The sequence below is a fragment of the Amblyomma maculatum genome, chromosome 7 (genome assembly GCF_055883805.1).
Source record: "Amblyomma maculatum isolate TAMU_Amacu chromosome 7, ASM5588380v1, whole genome shotgun sequence".
Lineage (NCBI taxonomy): Eukaryota > Metazoa > Arthropoda > Arachnida > Ixodida > Ixodidae > Amblyomma > Amblyomma maculatum.
The window spans coordinates 73,150,976-73,178,163 of record NC_139350.1 but is presented as its reverse complement, the minus strand read 5'-3'; the positions used below and the strand labels follow the sequence as shown (position 1 = coordinate 73,178,163).

Below are 27,188 nucleotides of genomic sequence, written 5' to 3'. Positions count from 1 at the left end.
ATCAGCTGCACTGCGTCACAGTGTATAATTTACAGAACACATATAGTTCATAGAACAAATATATAGAACGCATGGGCAATGTTACACAGGTGCCTGGCCACCAAATAATGTCCTGGCTTGGTAATGTCATGATCGCAGAAGGGAAGACACGGGGTGCCTTGCCGGCTTGCAGAGGCTACAGGTGCCGTAAGCAGCCTTCTCTTTCCGGTGCCAAACCAGTTGTGGTGCATTGGAGAATGGGCAGTATTGCTAACACCTAGCCAATCAAGGGCATTCCAGCCTGCATCTGCGCCGTCGTACGCTTGGAGGTCCCCGCAGGTAGGTGACCATGTCATGTCAGGTTAATTGAGGGCACTGGCTCACTCTTCAGGTGGCTCTAAAGGGAAGCCGTACACCTTCACTTTTCGATTTTGTGAAAAAGTAAAAAATTACCTGTCAAAAAGTTATTTAAAAAAGAAAGCATCTGTTTGCCGTTGTCTAACACATCGCGCAAAATAATGGTTGTGAGCCATCCCTCATAGCCTAAGGCAAGTTGGGAAATTATGCCTAAAGAACCGAAATGCTATCTAGAGAGCGTTTTTGTGCGATCTGTATTCTTCTGTGAGATATATTGAACAACTGCTCCTAGGTGCTGGTGCTCGAAAGCTGCATTTCCATTTAGAGCAGTGAAGCAATGCATTAGTCATTCACCTTTGTGTGTTGTTATATTTCAGAATTTTCGAAAAGTAATGAAGGAACGAAATCTTTTTTGCAGCTGCAGCTGAAATTTTGTTGCAGCTGCAGCAGTATCGAAAGTACAGAATTTGGTTTTTCTTGCACAGTTAAAGCCACAAAGTTGGGCGCCTTTACCGATTTTGACACTGTTCTCTCCTTTGCGTTTTGAAGAGAAGGGCTTTTCTGAAGCTGGCGTCCTTTTCACACCTAGAACAGTCAAATCACAGCACCAGCAAGGAATCCCGACACCTTTTTATCGAAGCATATAAGGCACTATTGCACCAGAAAGGTGCTTAAGTTTTTTCTACTGAGGTAGGGCTCTGCTCCACCAAAAGACATTTAAATGATGTGGCATTGGCCCGAGAAAATTGTCAGTGATATAAATACCAATACCAAAATAGCCCCTGCAGACAATGTATGCTTCGTTTAGATAAAGCTAAGCATATATTTGCCTAATTTAATGCGCTGTTTAGATAAACACACAGCGCTTGTATATTGAAACTATAACGAGATAACAGGTGAAGATATTTATTTGTTAGGTATGGGGATGGCTAACACATATGTATACTTTGCAACATGTGTAGTAAGACTTCCAGTTATAAGCTTTATGGAATCAGCAATGCTTCCTCTGCAACCGCAGCTCAGTACGTCAGAAGGGCTCGGTGCTTACCGCCATTGTTAACTGAACACACTGTCAGCATCTCTAGAAAGGTGCACGTGAAACTGCTTCTTCCAAACAGCATCCGTGCTTAGCTTTCTTCTCATCTCGGGACATCCACTGCGGAACTGTGTTCCAAGTTTCAGCCAAGAACACAACCGTAGGCACTTGCTCACGGAGGGTACACTATCAGGCATGGCTTCTCATGCCATGGCATGGCATGATTACATGGCATGCCATGGCATGGTGTGGAACTGTATGGTATGATATAGAATGATACAGTGTTGTATGTTATGGTATGTAGGGCTTACCCTCTGGAAGCGACGCTTGAACTACAAGACAACCTGATGTCCTCTTAAGCGCACAGACATCGCAAAGCAAATGAGCATGTTTACATTTCAACCCCATTGAAATGTGGCTGCCACAGCTTGCATCCCGGGGTCAGCACACGGTTAAAGAAGCCGCAGAAGCGCTGTCCGTTCTGGAAGAATTCTGCGAGCAAATTACCGATGGTGTGCATGCCACGGAGCATCTGGCAGCGATTAGCGCTATTGTCCCGGTCAAATTCTCCCGAAAAAACAGATGGTGATAACTAACTTCTTTACCAAATAAAGGTAACTCATCCAGGGGCTCATTTCGTTTTTTTTTGTTTTGTTTTGTTTTGTTTTCATTCAATAATTCGATCTACAATTTTTCACAATCCCGTTGATGTCGAATTAACGAGCTTTTATTGTATTGATTTTTTCAATTTATTTCACAAATCTGCAGGCCCAACTGGCCCAGACACGGGGGAGGGCGGGATGAAATGGAAATGTAACGTATGAAAATAACGATAATCACACATTATCTAATCGACTTCCATGCACCTCCCCTTTGTTCTTTTCCTCTACAGCTTGCAATTAAAAAATTATAGAAACTTCAGTGGAACCTGCCCCACATGTTTGGGACGTAAAAAATTTCAACTGGTTTATAAGAAAGTTGGGCAGTACCTGTCGCATTTCTCTGTCGACTCCTAAGCCGCACCATAAAGCTAGGGAGGAAGGTGGGATTCAGAGAAGAGAAAAAAAGGAGTGCCGCGTTGGAGGGCTGTGGAATAGTTTCGACTGTGCGTTGCCGTCACCCAACATAATGGCGCATTTCCGTTTCATCTCCATCGAAACACGGCCGCCCACGGTCAGGTTCGAACCTTGGTCGTTTCAGTGGCCTAGCGTCGTCACCACTGAGCCACCACGGGTGTGTTTGGCTCGTCACTGTGATCTCTTTTGGTTGTATAGGGTATTTATGTTAAAGCGGGTAATATGGAAAACAGTCCGTGCAGACTGGGGCTTAGTGCTCAGTGGTGACACGAATGTATGGTGTTTTTAGTCCTGGTGTAGACATGATATTAATGAGTGGCACTGCAGCTAGCAATTCGCAACTAAGCTATGTGTCTGGTAACACTACAAGATTTAAAGGTATAACGAGAAGAAGATGGCTTACACGGTATGAAAAAGCACTGAACAGGGGTAGAGGTAGGGCAGCCTCAGTTCGCAGGTCGAGCCAACGTTTTGACAAGCGGACTTGTCTCGTCTGGGCCCAGTGATCATCACTGGCAGGGGTTTAAATACGCTTTTGCTTCTGAAGAAGAAAAGCTAAGGAGGAGGAGAATGGGGGGAGAAGAATGTAGGTCAAGGAGTGTGGAGGGGGATGGTGGGTAAGAAAATAGGTCAAGGAAAAAAAAAGATAAAGAAATATAAAAAAGTGTTTTTTCAGTATGTATTTCTCAGCCTGGAACCATTGATCTTGTGGCCTGAAAAACAAATAAAAGCAGCAGTACCAGGAAAAACTACAATGCTGGGTGGATGATTAGTCACCACTTAAGCAGGTTCCCTGCAGACACACCTTTCTTAAAAAGGGACAGGCTTTGCAGAGGGTCCTGATAAGGAATTATCTGCAGGGAAACAATTCTTAAAACTTTCTGCAAAGGAAGGGGGGGGGGGGGGGGGGGACAAAGAAACAATAATAACAGCACTTTGAACCACAGCTGGCACACCCAAGAAAAGAAAAAGATTAAAGGGCCAGCTCAAGTAGGAAAGTAGGCAGTGATAATAAGGAAATGTGTTTGGAGAAACAGGTGCAGTTTATGCTATTGCGGAGGGGGAATAGAGTGCACATACTGTGAATAAACTGTACAGTTAACGCTATATGGGATTGTTTCTCCGAATAGTTATGGTACAGAGGGAATATATTTAAGGGATTCTAACGGTCATTGAGAGGTATTTATTTCTGCTGGTTTCTGTTTTTTTAATTATGGATTAGATAGGCCTCTCAATATTTTCTGTCCCTTGTAGAGAGAGAGGCATATTAATATTATTAATATAGAGATGCATATATAGAGGCACCCGTTTTAGTAGAAAGATGACTTCATGAGGTGAAACGTGGTGGCTTCTTTTGCTGTGCCTTAGGGACATAGGGATGAACTTTTTGATAACTACAACTATAGTGAAAGCTGGTTAATTTGAAATGGCGCCATGACTGATGCGGCGGCTAGCTGCGCCAGAGGGTAGAGTTGGCGGCTACAGCGACCTGCCCTTCCGTAAAACCTCCAAAGAGTACAACTAAATACTCGTTAATTCAACCTCCGTTAATTTGGTAATACCGATAAGTATTTATGTCGGCGTGGTCCCAGCTAATGCCCATGAAAGGCTATGATGTCGGTTGGGCGCTACAGGGTTCCAAATATAAAAAACCAAATCTTTACGCGGGAAAAACGCTTTTCTTTTTTTTCTACTGTCATCCATTGTTCCACCCATAAGTCATCAACGAAAGCATGTGGTCAGTCGCGATCGTGATGCCGGCTTTAAGCATTGTTTGCTTCAAAAGACACTTGCACTATTGTGCGTTTCAGTGATTGTGCGGCAGTGGACGACACCTGCCCCAAACGCGATGCGAAGTGAAACAAAGGCCTGCGCAACAGGACGAGCGCTGGCACGCTGCCAAGCTGCCAAGTTGCCCTCCCTTCCCCCCTCGGCTCCACTTTCTTTTTCCCGATAGAGCTTGAAAAGGTTTAAACACCGTGATATTATCACGGCGCAGTGTCTTGGTGCACTGCCAAAAGATGTGCGGTGGAACTGAGTGACGGCGTGAAATGGAGGAATGCGCTAATGAACACATTCTCTTTTTTTCTTTTTCTTTTTTTTTCAAATTCTCAGTGGCAAAAGTGGAGGGTGGGTTCATTATTGGAAGCGGTTGTTATGCGAGTAAATACAGTAACTTTACTATAATGCAAATCGCTCTTGTCAGTTTTTTCGAGGCCATTCAGTAATTCAAACTTTTTTTCTGGTCCCATGAAGCTCAAAATAACAAACTTTCACTCTATTCGCTTGCTTAAGAGCTGGCCAGGTCTGGGAAAGCAACATGATCAAAAGCACGGTGACTGTAAGCCATCGCGATGGCTTCTCCACGTCACTGGTGTTAGGGGGCAAAGTAGCAAAGTATCCTGAAACAATTAAGCAAGTGATCCTGGCTCGTCATTCCTTCTGCGAACCCTTAGGATAACGCAAATACGAACTGAATTCAGCTATAGATAAAAAAAAGAAATGCTCATCTACACTTTATGCAGTGAAAGTCTCAATTTTAAATGTCTTTTGTGTCTCACTCAGCAGTTAATTTTTTAAATATTAGGCAATAGTGTCATACGTTTTTCCGGATACGTTTTTTGCCAGCATTTTTATAAAAAAGGTGGCAACGAGGTTTTACTGTATTCAGGAATTTCCTTCGTGGAGGCTTGTTGCATCCAGGTTTAACAGTACATCCAGAAGTCCCTTTTAGTTAATGTCAAACTCTGCTGAAGGAGCCTAAGTGTCTGGAGAGGTCATTGTTGGTTCCATCTTCACACTACATCAATATGATGTGTTTACAGCATTGTGCCTGGTATGAGGCGATGGGAGATGCCTTTTTCAATTAAAGGTCATGCTACCAATGATACCAAGCAACTAAAACCTAAAGTTTCAGCTCAATTGAAGCTGCAGATATTTTTAAATGTATTTTTTTTTTCATCCATTTACGACAGCTTGCTGATGTGGCAACCGGCGCAGCTGGTGACGACATAGGCCGACACTGCATTCTCTGCTGCATGTTCTGTCCACGAGTAGCGTCAACCGCGGCACATTTGTCACGCGAAGGTGCGGTAAACCGATGTGGCGGACTAAACAGCAGTCATTCAGCTAACCGCGTTTAACCTAAACTGAGCTTTTCAATCCCTCTATGAAATAGCGGCATCTGTGAGCAGGACTCAAATGTACGTGTTGGCACTTGAGTACGAAGGGCGCACGAGCTGGCCCGCTAACATACATAATATACACTGAAACATGTCTCGAATGCAGTGGAAAGCAACACTTAAAAATGCAGTTCATTGAGTGCCTACCGACGGCGCTTTTTTGCAAACTGCAAGTACCACCCGATGACGCAGCAGTGTAGTGCGCCGCACTACATCGAGGCACCCAATACCTGCCCCATCTCAGCAGCATAGTTCGCACTGCTCAGTCGTTGTCAGGCCTGAGTCTGGTTCCCAACTGCATAATGAAAGCAGAAGATAAGGTCATAATGACGGACGGTCGCACTCTTGATGCCTGGTTTTCCCTAATTGTCGCTAGGCCTATAGATTGCTTTGCATGGAAGCCACAGCGGATGGCACTTTGTAATTGATCAGCAACACATTATAGTGACGGCTACTCGATCATGAAACTTCCTTACTCTCAACCGCACTGTTTCTTAGTAAAAGAAATTATTTTCGGCGATGCCTTAGCACCGGAGCAAGCGTATTCAAGAACACGGGCGCGGCGCCAGCAGAAGGTGCGGCTGTGAGCAGAAACTCCCACCGTATGGGTCAACATTGCATTCATTTTTAAAATTATTTTCCCAGGACCTACTATTATTGTAATAAAAACAAATTTAGCATGCCTTTCTGACACCGGCGCAAGGATTTGCTGTATCACAATTAAGGCACGGCCGGTGCAGCCATCGCAGCGGTGTTAACGGCACGGCAGTGCTCCCATCGGACATTAGGCGGCGGTCGCACCGGATGTGGATCTCTCAGCAGGACTAAATGCACTTCACTACAGTCTGTGTTTTGTTACCAGATACATGCTCACTAGGGTCTTTTAAAGCAAGCGCGAACACAGTACAGCTCGTCGGCGGCTTCTCAGAGCCAGCAAAGCAGCAGATGACGTGGGGGCCAGTGTCAACCTGTGACGTCACTAAGCATTTCAAAATTGTGATCGCTCTCGGTAAGAGAAGCTTCGCGGCAAGCTCAAATTTCGGAAATAAAGTAAGTTCTAGTATTATCCACCAGACTACAAAACTGCAATATAATGGACGACCGTGGCATGACCCCTTTAACCATTTCGCTGTCATAAACAAACCGGTACATTCTCTATCGTGCATTCAAAACTTTGCGCCTGAGCGCGAAGCTGCGCGCGTGGACAGGCTGCGCCATCTGTTAAATCTTTCAGCAAGCTCGTAGTTTTGCCCCGCGTTGTGTTGGTACGTATATACTGAATATTATGGAGTAACCGCACCCACCCCCGCCACCTTTTTTGCGGGTAGACGTGGTCACTCCGCGCACGCTACTCTATCGCCCTAAGCGCGTTTCGCGGCGCGTGCATGCGGTCACGGGTTCAAGGGTTGTTCTGTCTTCTGCCGAAGGTTTGCAGGTTTTTATTTTGTTCTGTTGGCGTGTCTGCTGCTACGCATCACGTTCAGGGGCTCCTGCCGTTGCCTCTCCAATACGTCGACACATGACTCGATCGCTGCTTTCGCTCTCTCTTGACGCGCGCTTGCTTGCGGCTAGCAGCAGCAAAGGAGGCTGTTTTAGCCTCTTTCTATCTCCCTTTGTCATCTCGATTTCACAACATGCCATTTATCTCCGTTGTGTGGGTCACTGAAAGTGCGCCTTCCGTGCGCAAAATTACTTTCGGATGGCTGACCGCGCGGAACCTTTGACTGAATACTGGCGCAATGGCTCTTTTGATTATTAATAAGAGTCGAGCTCGGATTCGGTCTCTCAAGAAGTATTGAGCAGTTTTTCTTATATTATTCTCATTTAATTTATAATCAGGCTGATAATGATATTAATACCCAACACCTGCAGAACACTGAAATGCACCTTAAAAGCTTTAATTGTTGGGCTAGTTGGTGATCAGTCCTAAACTTCAGCTTGTTTAGTGCAAAAGGACAGGGCACACAGTAAGAAGACACGTACACCACAAACACTACTCACAACTGATTTATTGAAGCCTAAAATGCGCATATATGTACTCACAGGCCTGCTTGCACGCAGCCTAGCAAGTGAGGCATGTTAGTGACACCTCAGTTGCTCTGTACAATGCAAAGATGGAATTTCTTTCGTGCCATGTGGGACGACTTTCTGCGTGCTGTACTCAGATTACTTGCTAGGCTGTGTGTGCGGAGGCCTGTGAGTATATATATGCACATCTTAGGCTTCAATAAATCGGTTGTGAGTAGCGCTTGTGGTGTACGTGTCTTCTTACTGTGTGTCCTGTGCTTTTGCACTAAAGAAGATCAATTTTAACACTGAAATGTGCATATTTCAGTGACTATGTTATTTGCATAGCAATCATAATCAAAAATAAATCTCTATGCTCGTTCCCTGAAACCAAGCCAACACTGGGGGTGCGTCACGGCCAGAAACGCCCGACAGCGAAAGAGTTAATGAGCAAGGCTGCATTTTTCATACTGCTACTCTTCTGTTGTGGAGGTGTCAAACTAAAACTCGGGCTTGATAAGCATTCTATAGTAGCTGCTGGAAGACCAGATGTAAATTAAGCAAAAGTTGAGATCGGTTGAGGAATACTAGGCTCAAAACAAGACTGCTGTGAGGGCACTTCGAATGTGGGTGGAAAATCTGGAAGTATCTGGAAATCTGGAATGGGGTGGAACCGTGATTGTGATTAGGAGAAGTGGAAAATGGACAATCACTACACCGCCAACCTCTGCGACTACCTTAGTGAAACTGGACTTCACTCTTTCTTTTAAATCTCCTGCATTCCATTCCCCCTTTCTCAACTTATGCCTTATGGCAAATTTCTTGATTAAAAAAAAAATCTGGAAGAGCAGATTGGCCTTGTTGATGAGCTGATGATTGGATTGGAAAAACTTTATTGACGTTTAGTTAATGGGGACCTTGTAGACCTTGCTATATGGCCATCAGTCGATGTTGATGGCTGCACATTGGGCTCTGGCCTTGGCCTCGAGGCGAGTTTCCAGGTTGCAGCTGGGCAGCAAGGTTTCTCTACAGGCCCAGTTGCGCGAGCTGAGGAGCACTGTTGACGAATATCATGAAACTAATCGGTTGCAACAAACCAAGTTGCGGAGCCTGCAGGTAAACATTGGTGACCTTTAGAATAGGGGTTGGCATTTAAATTTTTTTTTCTGTGAGTTCCATATCGCGGTCTTCACTATTTCGTTACCCATGAAAGCAATGTTATTGCATCGCGTGACACGTCTATTTGTTCATGGCATGAGCATGACCTACGGTTGTGTCGCAGTACATCGTAAAGTGGCACGGACATGAAAGCATGACTGCCTGATATAGCCCGACTGGAGAGTTATTTAGTTATAGCTTAGCATGATTCGCCTCATGCTAATCTATAATCAGCTTCTAAGTGGAAGACTGCTTCAGAAGAAAATATTTTTATACTCAATGAATATGCATACCGTATTTTCCAGTTTATAAGACGCACCCCTCAGATTTAGAGGTTTTGAATAAAAATATTGGTATACAAGGTGCACCCTTGCCTAAGACGCACCCAAATTTATTCAGGTTAGGACAATACCGACTCGAGAGTATAGGCTTGCTCGACCATTGTGTTCGACGTTCCTGAATAAAATTTTTTACATGTGCTTGCGAATGATAGACGAAAATTGAGGCAACACTTATGCATGAAAATCTCTCCCTCAGTGAGAGCAGAAACATTTTATTACCATAAAAACCCGAATATAATACGGACCCACGTTTAATATGAGGCGCAGTTTGGGGGTAGCAAAACGGGGGAAAAAAGGTTTCACCCACGTATAATGCGAGCGAAGAAAATTTTTTGAAAGCCTTTATTTTCAGAGCCTTTCACTCTCTTCATTTCATTGTCAGCCGTCGTCTGTCGAACTTTCTTCGGAAAGTCCTTTGTCAGACATATCCTCTCTTAAGAGGTTGTCTTCTGTCCCGTCGAGTGCATTGGGAATGCTGCATTATTTAAAAGAGCGGCATACAAGCTCCTCAGAAATGCTGGCCCAAGCATCCACGATCCAGCCACAAATGATCGCTGGGTAGGCCCGCTTGAGCCGCCTGGAAGCGGTTACTTCGGGGTCTCCTGACCTCATCCACTCCTGGTAACACCGCTTGTCAGCATTCCTAAATGGCTTGTTAATACAAACATCTAGCGGCTGTAACTACGACTTCATCCCTCCCGAAATGATGAGTTTGCTGCACTATTCATGCAGTAGCCTCTTTACTGAGTCGGCCAGGTGGCAGCAGAACGCATCCAACACGAGCAATGATCTGAACCCCCCCAGTGCTTCGAGCCGCCGGCACCACACAGACTTGACCCAGTCAAGAACTAAAGTCTCGTCCATCCACCCCTTGTTCTAACACTGGACGACAACATTTTTTGGGAGTTTCACACCTTCAGGCTGCGTTTTTCGTTTAAATACAACATAAGGTGGAAGCTTGTGGGTCCATCTGCAGTGCAGGCCAGCATTACTGTAAGCCGCGTCTTCTCATTTCCTGTCGATCAGACACAAACCTGCTTGCCGCCTCTTTTGTGCACTGTGAGCGCCGACGGCATGTTAAGATACTCGGGAGTTTGGTCAGCATTCCTGATTTTGCCCACCTGGAAATCATGACTCTTCTGCAGTGATATTACATGTCGCTGGAAGGCCACAAGCTATTCCTCGTAACTTGCGAGCAGTTTCTGAAGGATGGACATTTGCCAACACAACGAAAACCCTGCTCAGCGGATAAAACGACACACCCAATTTTTGCTTGCTTTAAGTCGCTCCGCGGAATGCCTTTATTCTTGGCAATCTCCCTCACTTTAACTTGGAGCAGCTCGATACTTGCTGCTAGGTATGCTGCACGCTGTTCTTGGACGAAGGCTGCGAGATCTTGCTCATCTTTGGGGAACAGTCCACTCTTTCATCCCCGAAAACTCTTCCTCTTGCCGCTGCATGCAAATAGGACTTCCTTCTGTTTTCTCCAGCCCCGCACGCTGCCCTCAGTGATTCCAAATTGCCGCTCAGCTACACAATTCCCGATGGTCGCGGCAGCGAGCATAACCTTCCTTTTAAGGGGGGATGCGACCTTTGAAAACCGAAAAATTGCGAAGCAGTCGATATTTGGAAGATTATATATTCCAGTAGGACGTCTTATAAACTACCCTTTCCGTAATTATTAATGCCCAACTCGTTGTAGAAATCATCATCATCAGCCTGACTGCAGGGCGAAGGCCTCTCTCATATTTCTCTACTTAACCCGGCTCTGTGCTAGCTGCATCCACTTGACCCCTGCAAACTTCTTAACCTCATCCGCCCACCTAACTTTCTGCCGCCCCCTGCTATGCTTTCCTTCCTTTGGAATCCAGTTTGTTACCCTAAGCGACCATCGGTTATCCTCACTTCGCACTACATGTCCTGCCCATGCCCATTTCTTCTTATTATTATTTAAAACTTTATTGCCACCGATACAGGATGTTTCCCTACTCCCCCACCCAGGTACGCAGACCTGAATAGGGGGCTGGGACTCCGCGACTAGAAGCGCGCAAGGATACATTGATTCTTGGCGGCGGCCTCTGCCGCCAGGCGGAAGACTTCTTATTGGGTCTCAAGGGTTTCTCGCTTTGGAGAAGGGATTCCCAAGCTTCCGTGTCATGAATGTTGGCCACTGCCTCAGGCGAAAAGGGGCATTGCCAAATTATGTGATCTAGTGTACCTCTCTGTCCGCAGTGTTTACAGTTTTCGTGTTGTCTGTCATCTACTTTTAAATGGTGCAGCCATACCGGGTTGGGGTAATTTCCGGCCTGTAGTCTGCGCAAACTTTTGGCCTCTTCGTTGGGGGTTGGCCAGGTTGGGGGAAGCCTGTACCCATTTTTTACCCGTTTGGTGGCTGGCAGTGTGGATCGAACCTCGAACCTCGCACCTCCCGCAGCCGAGACGGGCGACCAAACCACTGGACCACGGCTGCAGTGCAAGTGGCATCTCAAGCCGATTTGTGTATATCGAATTATCGATATATTGAACTATTTTGTGATCCCTTTTCGAGTTCGATATATCTGGGTTCAACTGTATACGAAAACTCCTGATTTGAGTTAAACCTCTATGTAAAAAACCTCCATGTAGTGAATACTTTTATATTACAAAGCTATTCAATTCCTCTATGCCACCCCATTGAAGTGCACATATTTGAAAACTCCATGTAATGAACATGTCATGGCAGTTGACATTAATACAGTCAAACCCGGATAGATCAAATTCGAAGGGGATCGCAAAATAGTTGGATATGTAGATAATTTTATATACAGAAATCGGCTTGAGACGCTACCTGTGATCATGAAAAATGCTGTATTTGCCGCGTAATCAACATACTCGCATAATGAACTCACTCCCCACTTTTGCCGCCGAGAATTTGAAAAAAAAAAAATGCGTTCTATGGCACGTCCCTCCGTTCCGACCATCACATCCACAGTTCACTTACTGGCAGTGCGCCAAGATGCTACTCGGGGATAGCGTCTCGGCGTGTTTATCTTTTGACTATATAGATCATGCGGTGGCAGGGAGCGAACTTGGCAAAGTGCCCGTGATGGCTTGATTGCACTAGCCTGGTTCGATTTATCACGCTACGCTTAAGGCCGGCGGAGTCCACTGCCGCAAAATCATTGAAAAGCGTGATATCTCCAAATGCCGTTTGAAGCAAACAGTGCCAAAAGACAGTGTCATGATCATAGCCGACTGCATTTTTTCGTTGATTTATAGAAGAATGGACAACTCTCGCAAAAGAAACGAAAACCACTACCTCCCATTAACGTCCGCAGCACGCTGCGCCTCACGTTCAGCGCAAGGACAGCTCTCCCAACAGAAAAAAAAAGAACTGCAGCTTCCTAACGTCTGCAGCTGCCATAACATCGGCTATGCCGCACCTTCAGCACGATGGCAAGAATGAACGACTCCTGAAAAAAAAAAAAAACCCTCACTGCTTAGTGTTCGCAGCCGCAGCACGACGACATGAGACACGCATCGCACTTCAGTCAGCCACCGCGCGCAGAAAGTTCGCAACACACACTTGAGAAAGCATCTACCACGAGCTGAGCTGGCTTGTCCGCACTTGTGTAGTGCGTGCTGCTGCGAACGAAGAACTGGAAAAAGAGAGGAAGGGGAGAGATAAAGCTCTGCAGGAGAGTGGGCACACCCTTGCACTTCGCTCTATCGCCTTTTTCCCCTGTCCTGAACACCACGGCTGCATTGATTCCCTCTCGTTCCTTCACGCACATGGCTTCAAAACGTCACGTGCTAGCGCGCCTTTGGGGAAAGAGCGCGGCACTGCCCTGGAAAAATTTATCGAGGGGCTTTACCCGAGACCAGCCATCGCTGAACTGTGCCCTCTCTTTCCTTCTGCGCATGGCTTGAAAATGTCACGTGGCCAAAGGCCGAGGGTGATGCGATCATCTTTGGGGAAGGCGCACCGTCCAATGCGTGGTGCGGAGTTCAATATATCGAACGACCGGTGAAATTGTGTTTGATATGCGACGCAGCTTTCCTATATTTTTACATGTGATTTTCAAGGGGATATTCTGTCAGTTCGATATAACCAAAATTGAATTATTTGGGTTACATATATCCAAGTTCGACTGTATAGGCTCATTCCATGTGAAATGCCCCAGGCCCCAAAAGCGGCCACCACCAATTCTGTGGAAAAATATTGGGGTAATTGTTGATCATGTGAATACTGTTTTGGTAAACTAATTTCATGAAAAGTTTTTATTCACGTAAGCGATTGTTAAAGTTTTTGCAAACACACAAAAGCTGCTTGCAGTTCAATATATTTAAATCAGCTGCACAAACAGATAGTACTAGAGCAGATTCTGTTCTATATTATCGCATATAAGTTGATCTTCGCTATAACTTCATAATTGACCCTGTATAAGGCTTTTCTGCGTTTCCTTGGTTCAGTAAAGAAACAAAAAAAATGTGCATTTTGGTACTTTTTTATTGTAAAATTCTTTTATGTTTGAGTCATAAATAATTTTTATTTCATTTCTCGGTTGTTAGAGTTGTTGCCAAAAATGATCTAAACTTTCTCCCAAAGTTGGCAAAAAAACATTTTTGTTCAATTGTGAGTTAAATTAAGCATAAAGGCCCTCGAGGTAAAAGTATGTGACATAGCTCATCAAACACACAAGTTTCTGAGCTTACAGTCCAGAACTTTTTTCTTAGGTAAATTTTGCCCGAAGCGAGAAAAACTTTTTGACATTCACAATCAGTGGCATGGCTCGGCACTGCTAAACTGTGCTTTCACTGCATAAGACCTGCGCCTCACTGCGAATTTCGGAATTCCCATAAACTCCGGTTCAATATATGTGGGTGCATGATATTTTCTGAGTAAGAAATGGCAGTAAAATCACAATCTAGGCCATTGCAGTGCTTTTTTATACTCTACTAATAGCATTTTAATAGTACACATTTGTGTGAAAAAACAAACTAAATATTTCATGTCTTCGTCTAGACTGAAGAATTATCAGACATGAGATACATTCTGGATGGCCCTGATTCATTGTTTCATATATAAAACAGCTTAGCTTGTTACGACTCATGCAAGAGCCTGATTCTTGCCCGTAAGCATAGGTCGGCACCATGAGGAGTGGCTCACACTCACGACCAATGACACTCGACCCCACTCACTTGCACTCACACTCATGCCCGCTGCCATTCACCGCCACTCACTCACAGTGACACTCATGGCCACTCTCGCTCACGACCACTCACTCACACTCACGGTCACTCTGGTACATGCCCACTCATTCACACATGCCCGCTCCCATTCACAGCCACTCACACTCATGCCCGTCCACACTCGAATCCACTCACTCGCACTCACACTCATGGTTGCTCCCATTTGCGGCCACTCACTCACACTTATGACTGCTCCCTTTCCCGGCCACTCACTCACGACCACTCTCATACGCATCCACTCTCAGGGGCGTGATATGAGTGCACTCATGAGTGAGTGCGCATGTTCCATCAATGCATGGTGTCAGCATTATTGTCTCACACATCCTCAGACTAACACTGCTTGCCAGTTTGAAGCAGTTTTTGCAAGTCATCGCAAAACGAAAAATTCAATGGTTGAACAGATGGGAGGATGAGGAAACAAAATGCAGAGCAGACGAATGGACGAGTGTAGACAAGTTTTCTATTTGCAGGCTTACCCTCCTTCTATATATGTCCATAGATCCGTTCAAGCTATCATTTTGCTCTTCTGTGAGTCAGGAGAAGTTATGAATGACGACGTGATTCTTCTGCCTCTGCAAAGTTGACTGTCGCACAATAGGGCTTTCTTTGCATTCCTGACCATGCCAAGGCCAAAAGTGTGTGTCAAACTCTGGAAAGTGCGTCGTTCAGGATCGACTTTTGTAGGCATCAACTGATTGAGAGAGTGTTGGCTTGGGAAAACATGCGTGTGGAGAAAAGGTTGGCACTGCACATGTGAAAGCGCAGATCGAAAGTGCGTTCCAGCTACACTGGTTGTGAAGTTTAAAAATATCTAACGCGTAAGGACTCAAGCAAATTGTGGATTGCAGGCTAAGATGTGGTTAATGAGCTATCTCACTTATTTTTATCTCCAGGGCCTTTATGTTTAATTTTGGTCTTAATCTAAGAAAAGCATCACTTTTTGCGAACTTTGGGACTTAATTTTCTAGAAGGTCCTTTTTAAAGAAAGCTTAAATTATATTTGTAAAACTCTACCGACGGATGAACGGTGAAAATATCTCTTGTGATTAAACCATGAACGATGTTTGTGATAAAAAATACTGAAAACGCACAATTTTTTTTGCTTTACTGAGCCATGAAAATGCACAAAATGTTTATATGGAGGCACTAATTAAGGTTAAAGTCAATTCAGCTGTGGTATTATGAAATAGAGTCTGGTATTTTATCTACTTTCACACTTCATTGAAAAATATTGAATGCAAGCATCTTTTGAGTCAGCGAAAACATCGAAAGACGCTTATGTCGGCACAGTTTTTTGTGAAAAAATAATTTGGTGAAGCAGTATTCACACAATCGACAATTACCCCAATTTCTTCTGAGAGAATTAGTGATAGCCTTTTTTAGGGTCTGGGACGTTTCAACTGGAATACTGTATAGCAAACTCGTTGCACCGAGTATCTGTTAGCTGGTGCTGAATTACTGGGAATTTGGCGGCACCCCAAAAGTTTCAAGATGATAAAACATAAACTTATGTACATGAGAAGAATGCCTACAATAGCAGCAAGTGCTGTAGTTGATACAACATTCCATGTTTCAGCGCCTATGTCACATCTACGTTGCAAATCCAGCAGTTTGCTGTATTCACTTTTGGAATGTGGCACAGAATAATTCATGCTTAAAAGCAACGAAAAGTAGCAGAAAAAAGACGTGGGGCGAGTTGTGTGCATTCATCACTGCCACATGGTTGCTGGCAAGCTCCCGCGCATTGGAAGCGGTAACAGTGGAGCCTGGCAGCGATGCGATGCAGTCGGTTTCCTGGGGCAATGACAGTGGGCGAGCAGGAACATGCTTGAAGACACTGGCATCTCCTCCTCCTTGCTTGGCGGCTGCGCAAACGTACACGCTGTCCCCCAGTCTGATTCCTCTTTCACCCTCTTCTGCACTCTCTTGTAGACAGTTTGCACAAGCTGCGGCAGAGGCTGCTGCAGTCGTGCTGCATCCTTGGCACGATCACGAAATATTTCGCCACTTCTATAACCTCTAATAATTATAAGCAGATAAATGAAGGGAAAATAAGGGTGCTCGTTATAATACATGAAGGAAAGAAGCCAACAGTCGGCGAGGCCAAGGAAAGCATTGGGGATTATGTTTTATGTCTTTTTTTTTCAATTTTTACTTGAATAATCACAGAAATGAGTAATGTAATCTGCTTAGGGGAAAGATAATTAAACGCAAAGTAGAAGAAAAAACAACGTGCCGATGGTGGGGACTGAACCCATGACATCTGAATATCGCGCCCGGTGCTCCTCCAACTGAGCCACATCGGCCGCTGTCCCCCCTGCTACTTTCTCGGGTATTAATGTTGCCTGTATACGAACCTTGAGAGTGTTCATCAGCGCTACCCTCAACCATAGCGGCGGACGTGGAACGTCCTGTGTTACCGCCAGCGTCACGTAGAACGTGATCAAGAGCGAGGGCGAAAGCTGTGCTAGAACCCTCTTACGCTACCTATGGCTTCAAGACTGCCAGAACCGAGACCCCCGTAAGCTACAAGCAGATAAATGAAGGGAAAATGAGGGTGCTCGTTATAATGCATGAAGGAAAGAAGCCAACAGTCGGCGAGGCCAAGGAAAGCGTTGGGGATTATGTTTTATGTCTTTTTTTTGTAATGTTTACTTGAATAATCACAGAAATGAGTAATGTAATCTGCTTAGGGGAAAGATAATTAAACACAAAGTAGAAGAAAAAACAATGTGCCGATGGTGGGGACCGAACCCACGACCTCCGAATATCACGTCCGGTGCTCTTCCAACTGAGCTACATCGGCCGCTGTCCCCCCTGCTACTTTCTTCGGTATTAATGTTGTCTGTATACGAACCTTGAGGTTACATTACTCATTACAGATACATTACGCCACTAGCAGCGGGCTGAATCTGAGGCCAGCCCTCAACCTACCTTCTGCAGGGCAAGAGAAGCTGTGATGAGCTGGTTCCTGGCAGCTTGTGGCCAAGCACACGCAGGGGCACGCTCCACTGCATTGGCCTACAGCCCCCTGGCCCATTCCCACAACAGCACCCTGCCACAGCAGCAAGGCCCAACCAGGAAGAGGCGCACGACTGTCATTTTCTATGCTGTGCCTGAGCATTTTGTCAGCCGTATTGAGATGACTAAGGTTAGCAGGCAGTAGCTGTCTGTTGAACAAAAATGGTTGCTGAAGAAGGGAGAACTATAGCACTTCAGCAAGTGGCTGCAGCACAGTGTGTCTCGTATTTTCCAAGCTGACTAATCTTGGGAATTTATATTTTTTATTGTATAAATTTTCATTCATTCGTTCCTTCCTTCTTAATATGTGTATGGTTTAATTATCTTGCTTAATTTATGCATATGTTCAACAAGCATGCACTGAGATGTGTTTCATTTAATGTATATTGATTCCGATCACTTGTTTATGTGCGTAGTAATAAAAAAATCTCGTGGTGAGAAAATGACCAGTGCATAGCTGTTGCAAATTTCTCTATCACACACCATCCGTCCACAGTTTTTGCATAGTGTCTCTGTCATTTACTATGAAGAGGAAAGAATACATGTATTTTTCAAGAGAACACTGAAAGGCTATATGATTTATGCACCAGTATTCCTTGCTTATGCCGTAATGACAGGCAGTTAAGATTTTGCAATACCGAAAGGGTGCTGTTAAGCCTGTTAAAGCTCAAGGTTTGATATGCGCTGATATGTACAGTCAAACCCAAATATATCGAACCCAGATATATCCAATTTTGGTTATATCGAACTCACGGAATACCCCCTTGAAAATCCCATGTAAATGTATAGGAAAGCCACGTCATATATTGATCTCAATTTCACCGGTCGTTCGATATATCGAACTCCACACCACACACTGGAAAGTGCGCTTTCCTCAAAGACGATCGCATCACCCTCGGCTGTTTGCCACGTGATGTTTTCAAGCCACGCACGGAAGGAATGAGAGGGGACAGTTCAGCGACGGCTGGTCTAGGGCAGCGCTGCGCCCATTCCTCAAAGGCACGCGCATCTGCAGTTATCGTTTCCTGTGCGCCAGCACGTGACGTTTGCAAGCCATGTGCATGGATGAAGCAGAGTGAACCGGTGGGACCGAGAGGGGAAAACCGCAATAGAGTGAAGCGCAAGGGTGTGCCCATTCTTTTGCCTAGCTATCTCTCTCGCTCTCTCCCTGCCTTCGTTCACAGTAGCACGCGCCAAGCAAGCTCAGCTCGTTTTCAGACAGAAGGTCGGACGCTTTCTCCAGCGTGTGTTGCGAACGCTCTGCTGAAGTGGCTACGGCACCAGCCAACTTAAAGAAGCGGCAGATCTCTCTCTTTTTTTTTGAGAGCCGTTTATTATCCTTGTGCTGTACGTGCGGCGTAGCATAGATATGGTGGCTGCGGGCAGACGTTAAGAAGCGGCAGGGTTTCTTTTTTTGCGGGAGTTGTTCATCCTTGCATGTATGAATCAATGAAAGCACGCGGTCAGCTGCGATCATGACACTGGCTTTTCGCATTTTTCGCTTCAAACAGCTTGCGCAATCAAGCCATCCCGGGCACTCTGCCAAGTTCGCTCCCCACCACTGCAGGAGCTATCAAAAGATAGACACGCCGTGACATTATCGCTGCGCAGCATCTTTGCACGCTACCAAGAAATGAGCTGTGAATGAGACAACCGAAACGGAGTGGCCCGCACCATCCACATGCAAGCGAAAACGCTTGCAATTTCTGCGGCGACACAGAAACCTTATTTTGAGCTGCCGCGGTGCTAGAGCAGCGAGAGGGACGCAGTTCCAACCAATTGGAAATTTTTCGCTCTGTCACTGCCGCTCGTCACTGAGATCGCTCAATCGCTTGCATGTGAGCGAGCCGGCCTTAACGGTTTTTTTTTTCCAAATTCTTGGGTGCAAAAGTGGACAGTGGGTTCATTATGCTAGTAGGTTGATTATGCGACAAATACGGTATTGTTTTTTCGCATTGTAAGTGCTGTCACAAGCCGATTTCTGTATATCGAACTATTTCGCGATCCCCTCAGAGTTCGATATATCCGGGTTCGACTATCTGAATAGCTTCACTTCAGAATGCACCTTCTGTTAGTGACTCTAAACTACATAAAGCTGGGGAGTTTTCAAAACCTGCAGCAGAGTTGTGTGAATAGAAATGTTGGCTACAACCATTAAGATTGGCTTAGACAATATTTAATGAGAATTAGTTTGCTGTGTCTTAATTAGAGCACTTGTGCACTAGCAATGCATTCTTCACTGCACATCATTTACAATATACGTAGCGTTCTGCAACTTCATTGGATGCATTTTGAAAAATTCTTCCTCAACAATCGAAGGCTCATTTGCATTCAAACAGCTCAGAAAGCTTGCGCGCTGTTGTTTCTTTTGTTGTGTAATAAGTCTTACAGCGGTTCTTACCTTGTTTAGTACCACATGATAGGAAACCAGGACCATCTGTGACGAGACTGAAGGAGCGAAAGACTCACGCCAATTTTCCACCGAAGGTCAGCAGTGCCGCTATCTAGCACCATTACAGGAACGTGCAATGTTTGCCTGGGTGTTTTTGAACTGCAGCGCTTTCCTCCAGCGACTCCAGATGACGCCACAGCTGCCTTTTGCTGGAAACTGCATTGGCTTCTTTTTCTCAGTCTCGTTGCAGACGGTTCTGGTTTCGTATAAAGCACGGCCAAACCAAGTAAGCACCATGGTCATACCTCGTAAAAAAGGGGACAACAATGTGCAAGCTTTGTGCATGGTTTCAGTGCAAATAGCCTCTGGCTGAGGCAGGAGAATTTCTCAAAACGCATACAATAAAGTTGCAAAACACTGTATAATGCCCTCACTGAAGTGTACTAGAAGGGGGCGGTAGGCTTACTCCCCAGCTGAGCTCACGCTAGCGGTGGCGCCGCAAATGTCAACGAATTTTGTTTCTCCAAGTGGTCACGTCGCGGCACTGATGTCAAGATCACTAGCGCTTGGCCATGCCGACCACATTAAAACCTGTGCGCATGTGCTGTCATCGCGTTTTCCTAAACATCTTGCTCCTCGCATTTTGTCTATGAAATTTTGCTTTTCATTAAAATGAAGGAAAGGCGCTTGCAGCGAATGTGACGAAGATTTCGCGCAAATTTGTTTAGCATGACTCAGTGTCGAAAAAACTTGTTACGTGTCAAGGAAGAGGACAGGTTATGTTTGCATCAAGGGTGCCCCAAATATATTTTCTGAAGTCCCGAGAAACAGAGTTGCGGGAAGAATGGGAGAAGAACATGCACTGCAGTCCTAGTTGTTAGAAATCTGCTCAGATAATAATATACAAGTTGACCTTACCCTGACCCTCCCAGCCTTCATGCAACCAGCTCGGCAGTAAAGACATCTTTGCCTGCACAAGCATTTCTGTCTGACCGTAGCATGTCGCTAGCAGTTAATACTAGGTAATAGTTCATATTTCAGGTTTTGTTGGGTGTCGATACGTGATGAAAAGAGGAAGCAAAGTTTGTAGGCACTCCTCACAATGGCATCACCAGAGGATATGACTTCCAGTTCGCTTGGTTAACACATTTTCTTTAAAAAGGAAGGGGGAGAATGCTATACCCGTCGAGTCTGCTGTCGGCTTCGCCAGCAGTCTAAAATATGCTCACTAAATGCTTGAGTTGCCATTAACTGCTGACTGCAACGTCCACTATGTGCCGACAGTTGTGAAAGCAAGATTGGGGCAAGAGGTTGGCTGCTTAGCTCACTTTTGCACGCGTACCTATTTTTGTGCCATGATCCTCAACTTTTATATAATCACTCAGCTGCACTTTTTTGTGAAAGCAATAAATTCTAAGAAGATGGGTAAGGGAGTTAAGCAAATCATCTTAAGCTGACTCGTTCCTCATGACGTGAATGAATAAGTGCTTTAAGTTCATATAGCTTGAAATAATTTTTGAGGTCTGGCAATGAATTACTTTTGCTAGGCCCCTCTTTTCACAGTGCACATATTTATTAGCTAAACCAATGCTAGGAGGGCATGAAAGAAGGTAAAATAGAAACATGCATAAGGTTCACTGCACACTCGATTAGTTGACGCCTATTTAAATTTTGTTATCCAAGAGAACATTCAACAAATGCTGCATCTGCTAAAAATTTTCGTTGACAACAAGGACCAGCATAGATTTCATCATACAGTTAGAGCTAAAACTTGTAATGAAAGTGTCGTAAATGGTTCAAAGTACCATCACACTCGCGCGTTGTATTTCTAACTGACGTGCAAGAAGTTAAAAATAAAAGGCTGGATGAGCTCTGGCTAACTATGTGATCGGTATCATCCCACTTAAAACCATGAAGTTAGCAGCAAGCAAAATTCGACGCAAAAACGGGAAAAAAAAATTACATTTTGACACTAGGTTCTACCATCAAGCCGTACATATTGCTGATTGCATGTCGCGCCACATCTCGCCCTGCCTGCGACATCAAGTAACGCTAAACAAAGAATGTCATTATAGATCGATCATGTACCGACAGTCCGTCAGCCGTTCGCTCCATCAAAGTAGGTACAAGAATTAAAGCAACGCGTACCTAACTGCGTGCCACTGCACAGCGCCGTAGGCTGGACCAGCAAGCTTATTACCATTTCCTGAAAACTGCAGCAACGCAGCCAGGATGTGACTGTATGACAACGGTTACACTGTACAATTACCTTCATCGTAATCAATTCCTGTCTTCAGTGAGTGTATATTACCTTTAGGTTGCGTTTAGAGACAGCTCTTAGCAACAATCGCCTTTTAACATGCTTTAAACTCTTTTCTATGGATTTACGCTGTTGCGATTTTTCAAGTTAGCTTATTGAACATCGCAAATATGGTGCGACGGACGCCACCGATGTATTATGCTGTTTACAGTAAGTTATTTTAGTCCATAAGAGTATTTTATTAATATTACTCTTCAGTTTCCGTACTGCACTTCATGCTCGAAAAAAACGTAAGGTTGTGTTTTATTTTTAGTGACACACCCGGCACTTCTGTTGCTGCAGTTTTTGGGGAACGGCAATACGCAAGTTCTCAATTTTGTAGTACTGTTATATGGTTTTGTTTAGTCTTTTTAAGGAAAAAGCCTCACTTGACTATGTGAAAACGTGTCAGCAAGACGCGGAAGCAAAACATGGAAGCAAAATGTAACGTGTGATATGATATCACATTAAGACAGCACTGGTAGTATGAATGTGTACGTAATGACAAGTGGTATATAAATGCCACATCATGCCTAGCATGTCATGAGTCATTATAGTTGTCGAGTCAGACCAAAGATCTAATGTGCATGACTATGGAGTCCGTGACTTGTGAAAGTCAGTCATGAGCATGACTAGTGTCTAGGTATAGCACTCAAAAATGTTGAGTCCCGACACTCAAATGTGCTGAATCACAACACACGAAGGTGCCAAGTCCCGGCACATAAAAGTGCTGAGTCATGCCACTCTAGGAGCTATTAAAAGTCAGCCCACACGCTTTTGCATTTCTTTGATGCAGACCTTTTCAGTACTGTTTTTTGGGTTTATAGTCCCAAAGTTACTCAGCCTTGAGATGCCATAGCAGAGGGCTCCAGAAATTTCGACCGCCTTGCAGACATTACACAGCATATGAGCACCATGCTTTTTGCCTCCATAAAAAAGCAGCCACTGCGACCAGGATTCGATCCCACATCTGGGCACAGCAGTCGAGCACCCTAATCACTATGCCATCAAGGTAGGGGTAAAGTGTACTAGAAGAGGGCAGTGGGCTCACTGGCGCCCATTCCTTAACGCCGTTCATATCTAGTATGAGAGGTGGCGCCACAAGTGACTTCACTGTAGCTTCTTGCAATGTACACCCAAAAAAACATAAAACTTTATTGACTTCCTTTTCTTTGTTTTAATTTTTAGTGACGCCACCTGGCACTTCCGTTGCTGCAGTTTTCAGGGAATGGTAATACGCGAAATATAGAAATTACGAGAACAAGAGAGTATAATGTGGCATCATTCCACTAAAAAATTTTCCAAATCACTGCTTCATATAGTTCAAAAAAGGAAAATTTTTGTCACATAATGAAAGTGAGAATACTGAAATTTCCACATCCCCTGCAATGTGCAGCGTGTGTGCACTTTTGTCCAGGACTTGACGAATTTAAAACATTGCGAGTTTGCAGCCTGGATTTAGCCTATCGAAAGTAACGCGACATGCTGCGTTCCATGCAGAAAGCAGCTCTCGCTCGGCAACATAAGAGGAAGAGCAGTGACAAGTCACGCCATAACGAGAGCTGGTACGCCCTCTGTAGCTTCATTTTTTACACCACCAGCCACCGTTGTGAGCGATGTCGGGTCAGTGCCATCAGTTTCTACTCAGCCTTCAAGTGCTTCAAATATGGCGATGGAAAGAAAGTGCAGCTTGGCAAACACAAGGTAGAATATACTATTGTCTAGCCTTACACCTTTTTTCAATGAAAACTTTGTCGGAAGTTTGCTGTCGGAAGCAGCATTTGGCCAATCGGTAAAGAAAGTTGCACAAAAAGAGCAAATGGATGTGTTTGCGTTTGGTCGGATGCAGAGCAGAGCGTGACAATGCGCTGTCTTCATGGTTCTGGAGCACATACAAGCTGAAGAATTAGTGTCTGCTTTTAAAAGTGCCACAGATGAACTCCCACGATAAAGAAATCTTCAGATATGTGTGGGCCAAACATCAACATAAAATTTCTCCCTGAGGTCAAGCAAAAAATGAATCCAGTGATGGCCGTCGTATGCTCAAAGTTGGAAGCTGGGACCTTCATGTTGTGAACGGTTCTTTCAAAACGCCATGGCAACAGGGTGGCAACTCGTGGAATTTCTTCGTGCTTTATACACTTGTTCAAATGCTTACCTGCCCGATGCACTGAATATGCACGCATAACCGGGAGGTTTTGCTTTGTGCAGTGGCTTGAGAATGTTCCTTTAAAGCTATTGAGATTCTACCGTACCTAAAAGTGTGTGTCAAATCGTGTCAAAATGAGGACAACCAACTGACCAGCACTAGTTACTGCTAGGTTTATTAGCCATTTGTGATTCTCTGCTGTCTGCAAAGCTAACCTTCATGCTTGGCATTGCGGAGGAACTTCAGTCATTCTTGACTCAGTTCCGGACCGATTTGCCTATGCTTCCATTTCTTGGCACAGAAATGGCAAACCTTTTCTGATCAGTAATGAGCATAATATTAAAGAAAGAAGTTATAATGGCAGCAGACAGTCCTTTGAAGTTTATGAAAATGGACATGGACCTGACTGCGAATGTGGTTGTGATACCAAAGGCTGACCTTGGCTGTGCAAAGAATGTGCTTTGAAAGGTCTCGAAAGTTTCAGATTTGGATATCCTTGGGTTCAGAAAGTACAGCACCACTTTCGCGAAGAATTGTGCCAAAATGGTCATGGAGAGGTCGCTTTTGAAGTTCAAGCTAGCGAGGGGATCGTCACCTCTGGACCTTGTGTGCCTGCTGATTCTTGACCTTTGGGGAAAGGCATCTAACTGATGCACTCCAAGTTCTAATGGAATACCAATGAACGACCGGAACAGAAGCTGATCTGGCTGTGCATTCCTACAAGCATGTATGCTCCTTAGCCTCGACGCAAGCGGTACAGTAAAACCTCATTACAAGAGACACTCAAGGGACCCGAAAAAGTTGTTTCTTGTAAGCAAGGTCTCTTGTAACCGAAAATTCTAAAAACACTGTGTTGATCAGTTGACTGCACATCAGCATATAAATGCATTGACACACATTAACAGGAAATTGTTCAGGAAGGTTTAAAAAAGTTAATCATACTAGTATGTATTTTTTTAGTGCAGAGTGTATTCCTTCCCAAATTCTGGAGGTAAAGCACTTCACTTTGCAAGCCTTCCTGTTGGTCTAATACCTTTGCTCTTACATGCTTGTCACTCTCACATGGTGACACTTTTCCTCTGAAATGGCCTCATATTCATCCTCTATGGCACATGTGTAATTTACTTGTGCGAGAATTGCACAGTCTGTAAGCTCTTCAGGAGCACACAAGATCCACATCTGCCGATACGAATTTTTCAAAAGTTTTTGGTAACTCACCAGTCTCATGGATGCTCGCCCAAGCTTCATGTTCAAGAAATCTTTCCACAGTATCTTTATATAGGCCCTCCTACATCATATCGCAACATTTAAAGCCTACTTGTCTGTAACGGTTTTTCACAGCTTCACTTCTCAGGCCATTCCAGACACCTGAACTCACCTGAAAACAAACTTTGCATCAATTACTATTATACAGCCATGTTGCCTGTCGAGCAACAGGTGTTCTACCAACTTTGCTTTGTACTGCAACTTGACAGAGTGCATAATGCCTTTGTCTATTGGTTGAAGGTAGGGTGCGGAATTAGAGGGAAAAATTAACTTTGGCAGCTTTGAGCACGAGAACTTTGTTGCTGCAAGAAGCATTGTCCACGAAGAGAAACGCATCAGGCTTCTGAGCTTTCATCTTGCAATCAAATTTTACCAGCGCGAGTTAAAAATGCTGGATGCCATTCATGCATTCTGATTTGCTTCGTAGGTGGCAGTAATGTGATGCCAGTGGCTGAAATAACGGGGTCGTTTTCACTTTTCAATCATGGGGAAGCACTCCTTCTCAGTTCCTGACATATACAATAAAAAGGATGCTGATATGAAACAGAATTTAGCTAAGGGAATTTGAAGTACATCATGTACGAGTTGTTACACTTCAGCTGCGTTGCACGAGCCCACCTGGGTTGTGTCTCTTCTAAATAGTGAATTTACTCCAGGGACTTGAAAAAGTTGCCCTTAGTAATCAAGTGTCTCTTGTAACCATGCATGTCTCTTGTATACAATGTTGTTAACATGGCAGACATAGGAAAACCAACGAAGCCATTTTCAAATGTCTCTTATAACTGATTTTCTCTTGTAACTGTGTCTCTTGTAACGAGATTTAACTGTATTAATGTTTTTATTTTTTAACATGCTTACTGGAGTTATATCATCAGGCAGCTTTGTGTCGGCCTGTTTTAGCATAAAAGTAATACTATGTCGCTCGGAGGATATTACAAATGCAATTAGGGAAAACCTGGAAAACTTAGCTTGGTAGACACCCTGCTTTTTTGATTTCACACAGTGCAAAAGAATGATGGTTTGGTTAGATAGTTTTAGACAAACAAGGTCTGGATTAGTGACTGGAAAAGGGAAAAATCACTTTTGCCTGATGAGGCCCTATAAAAAATTATTCAGCACATTATCTAAAGGTGCACTTTAACAGCAAATAATGCTGCATGACAACATAATACATGATTTACATGTAAGGAAGTGTTGATTTCCACTGATCAGTATACATAATGATATGAAAGGATGATGGCACGCAATTTTTAACATCAGTACAAGTGCATCAGGTTGGTGTTAAATTTTCATACTTGGATGTTCAGGAAGTAGCAGACGAGAAGTTTCAAATGTATACAGTTGCTCTAGTTTTGAAAACTATGTGCCACTCAGGTATTGCACTGCACATTACTAAATTATATATTTGATGAAGTATAATTTAATTAAAAATACGAATTGCTTATTTCTGTGATTATTTATTCAGCTAGCAGCGTATAAAAATGGATAGGCATGGCTCATTTGTTCACAGCCTCTTTACTTCTGCAATACTGCAAGCCTTTAATCGTGTCCCTGTTGTAGATCCTCATATTGAAAGAGTAATAGAAATCAGAATTAACAAATGCAAATTATGTTAACCATCTGGAAGACAAATGGCTATAAGGACACTGTGCAAGTCTTGCCATAGCAAGATGGGTTTTCTAAATCATCTGTA

At 44.3% G+C, this 27,188-nt stretch overlaps 1 protein-coding gene and 1 non-coding gene across 4 annotated transcripts in view; one reads left to right on the top strand and one right to left on the bottom strand.

Moving 5' to 3' along the window:
• The window catches only part of LOC146183636 (uncharacterized), a 50,769-nt gene extending 32,937 nt beyond the window's left edge, over positions 1-17,832 (top strand). The window contains exons 3-4 of one of the 3 annotated variants that reach the window (XM_084609169.1): positions 139-318; positions 17,312-17,832. In XM_084609169.1, coding sequence (XP_084465295.1) covers positions 139-318; positions 17,312-17,488 — 357 coding nt within the window. In that variant the 3' untranslated portion in view covers positions 17,489-17,832. Of the gene's footprint in view, positions 1-138; positions 319-17,250 lie in introns of all 3 variants that reach the window. The other 2 variants (XM_084609171.1, XM_084609172.1) reach the window with 2 other exon arrangements.
• TRNAS-UGA (transfer RNA serine (anticodon UGA)) lies at positions 17,102-17,174 on the bottom strand. Its single transcript has one exon. It is a non-coding gene; the product is annotated as a tRNA-Ser (tRNA).
• Positions 17,833-27,188: the final 9,356 nt, after the last annotated feature.